The sequence below is a fragment of the Apaloderma vittatum genome, unplaced genomic scaffold (genome assembly GCF_000703405.1).
Source record: "Apaloderma vittatum isolate BGI_N311 unplaced genomic scaffold, ASM70340v1 scaffold36025, whole genome shotgun sequence".
Lineage (NCBI taxonomy): Eukaryota > Metazoa > Chordata > Aves > Trogoniformes > Trogonidae > Apaloderma > Apaloderma vittatum.
Window position 1 is genome coordinate 255 of NW_009719450.1, and position 1,250 is coordinate 1,504.

At 61.5% G+C, this 1,250-nt stretch overlaps 1 protein-coding gene across 1 annotated transcript in view; it reads left to right on the plus strand.

Annotated features, from left to right (window-relative positions):
- Positions 1 to 465: 465 nt before the first annotated feature.
- LOC104274880 (unconventional myosin-Va-like) overlaps positions 466 to 1,250 on the plus strand; it is a gene marked incomplete at its 5' end in the record, with an annotated part of 6,208 nt that continues 5,423 nt past the window's right edge. Inside the window, 3 exon segments of the mRNA XM_009870640.1 lie at positions 466 to 663; positions 831 to 924; positions 1,035 to 1,180. Of these exon segments, the coding sequence (XP_009868942.1) occupies positions 466 to 663; positions 831 to 924; positions 1,035 to 1,180 (438 nt within the window).

Below are 1,250 nucleotides of genomic sequence, written 5' to 3' on the forward strand. Positions count from 1 at the left end.
GAGAACAGTTCTGGCATGTTCTCCCACCATGGTCGTGCCAGCAGCATCTGCTGTCACCATCTGGGTGAACATCTCTGCTTTGGCTGTCACCACTCCTTTTCTGGGTCTGTCTGTGGAGAGGGAGGGGAGGGCCCCTGTGGTGTGATCCTGCCTCTGGGGGCTGGGGAAAGCAGAGCTGGAAAATTCTGTTGTCAGGGCTGTCCACGAGGTGGGTAATGGTCTGGAAAGCCATAGCAAAGGCCATGCGTGGCTCCACGTGGTATTGTACGTCACGGAGAGCTACTGTCCCAGGCCTGAGCTCTGAGGTGGTACCAGGGGCTCTGGGCTCCAAGCAGATGGGTGGGCAGTGGGGTGTTTGGGCTCATTGCAGAACAGCAGCCTGAGCATGTGTAGACTCTCACTGATGGGAGACATGTGGGGCTGCGCTTTTGCTCCTGACCACCTGCCTGACGTGCTCTGCCCCAGGCCCAGGAGAAGCAGCAGCTGATGGAGCAGCTCTCGGGGCTGAACGCTGCCCACGCCGAGGAGCTGCAGCACCTGCGGGATGAGATGCAGCAGCTGCGGGAGGCTGTGGCCCGCAGTGCCCAGGTCCAGCAGCTGGCTGAGCTGGAGAGGCACAGTGTGAAGAACCAGCAGAGCCAGGAGGTCGAGGAGCTCAGGCAGGTCTGTCTGTTCAGAGGATGCTCTCGCTCTGTTGGGGCTCCATGGGGCTCTCTGGGGCAGCCTGTTGTGTTTTCTGCCATGGGGTGGTCCCTGAAGAAGACCTCTGGCGGCCAGGACTGGCCCTTGGGCAAAGCTCTGGCTATACCTGCCCCTCTGGTTTCCTGCAGCGCTTGGCAGAGGTGGAAGATGTGAAACTGCAGCTGGAGGAGGAGAGGGATGCCTTGAGCCAGCGCGTGTTGGAGCAGTCACGGGATCTGAAAGGTAAAAAGGTGTGCCTCGATCCCCTCATCCCGTTCCCCTGGCTATGGGCTGGTCCTGCAGGCCTGGTGTGTTCCTGCATGTCCCCTTGCAGAGTCTGTCTGTCCCCACAGAGCAGCACCAGCATGCAGAGCAAGAGAGCCGGGGTCTGCTGCAGGAGCTGGAGGAGGAGCGGGCGCGCTACCAGAGCCTGGTGCAGGAGTACACCCGCCTGGAGCAGGGCTACGAGAACCTGCGGGATGAGGTGGCCTTCCACAGGGTGAGGGGCTGGCAGGGGCACAGGGAGACTTGCGGCAGGGCTCCCCTTTGGCTTTTTTTTGGGGGTGGCC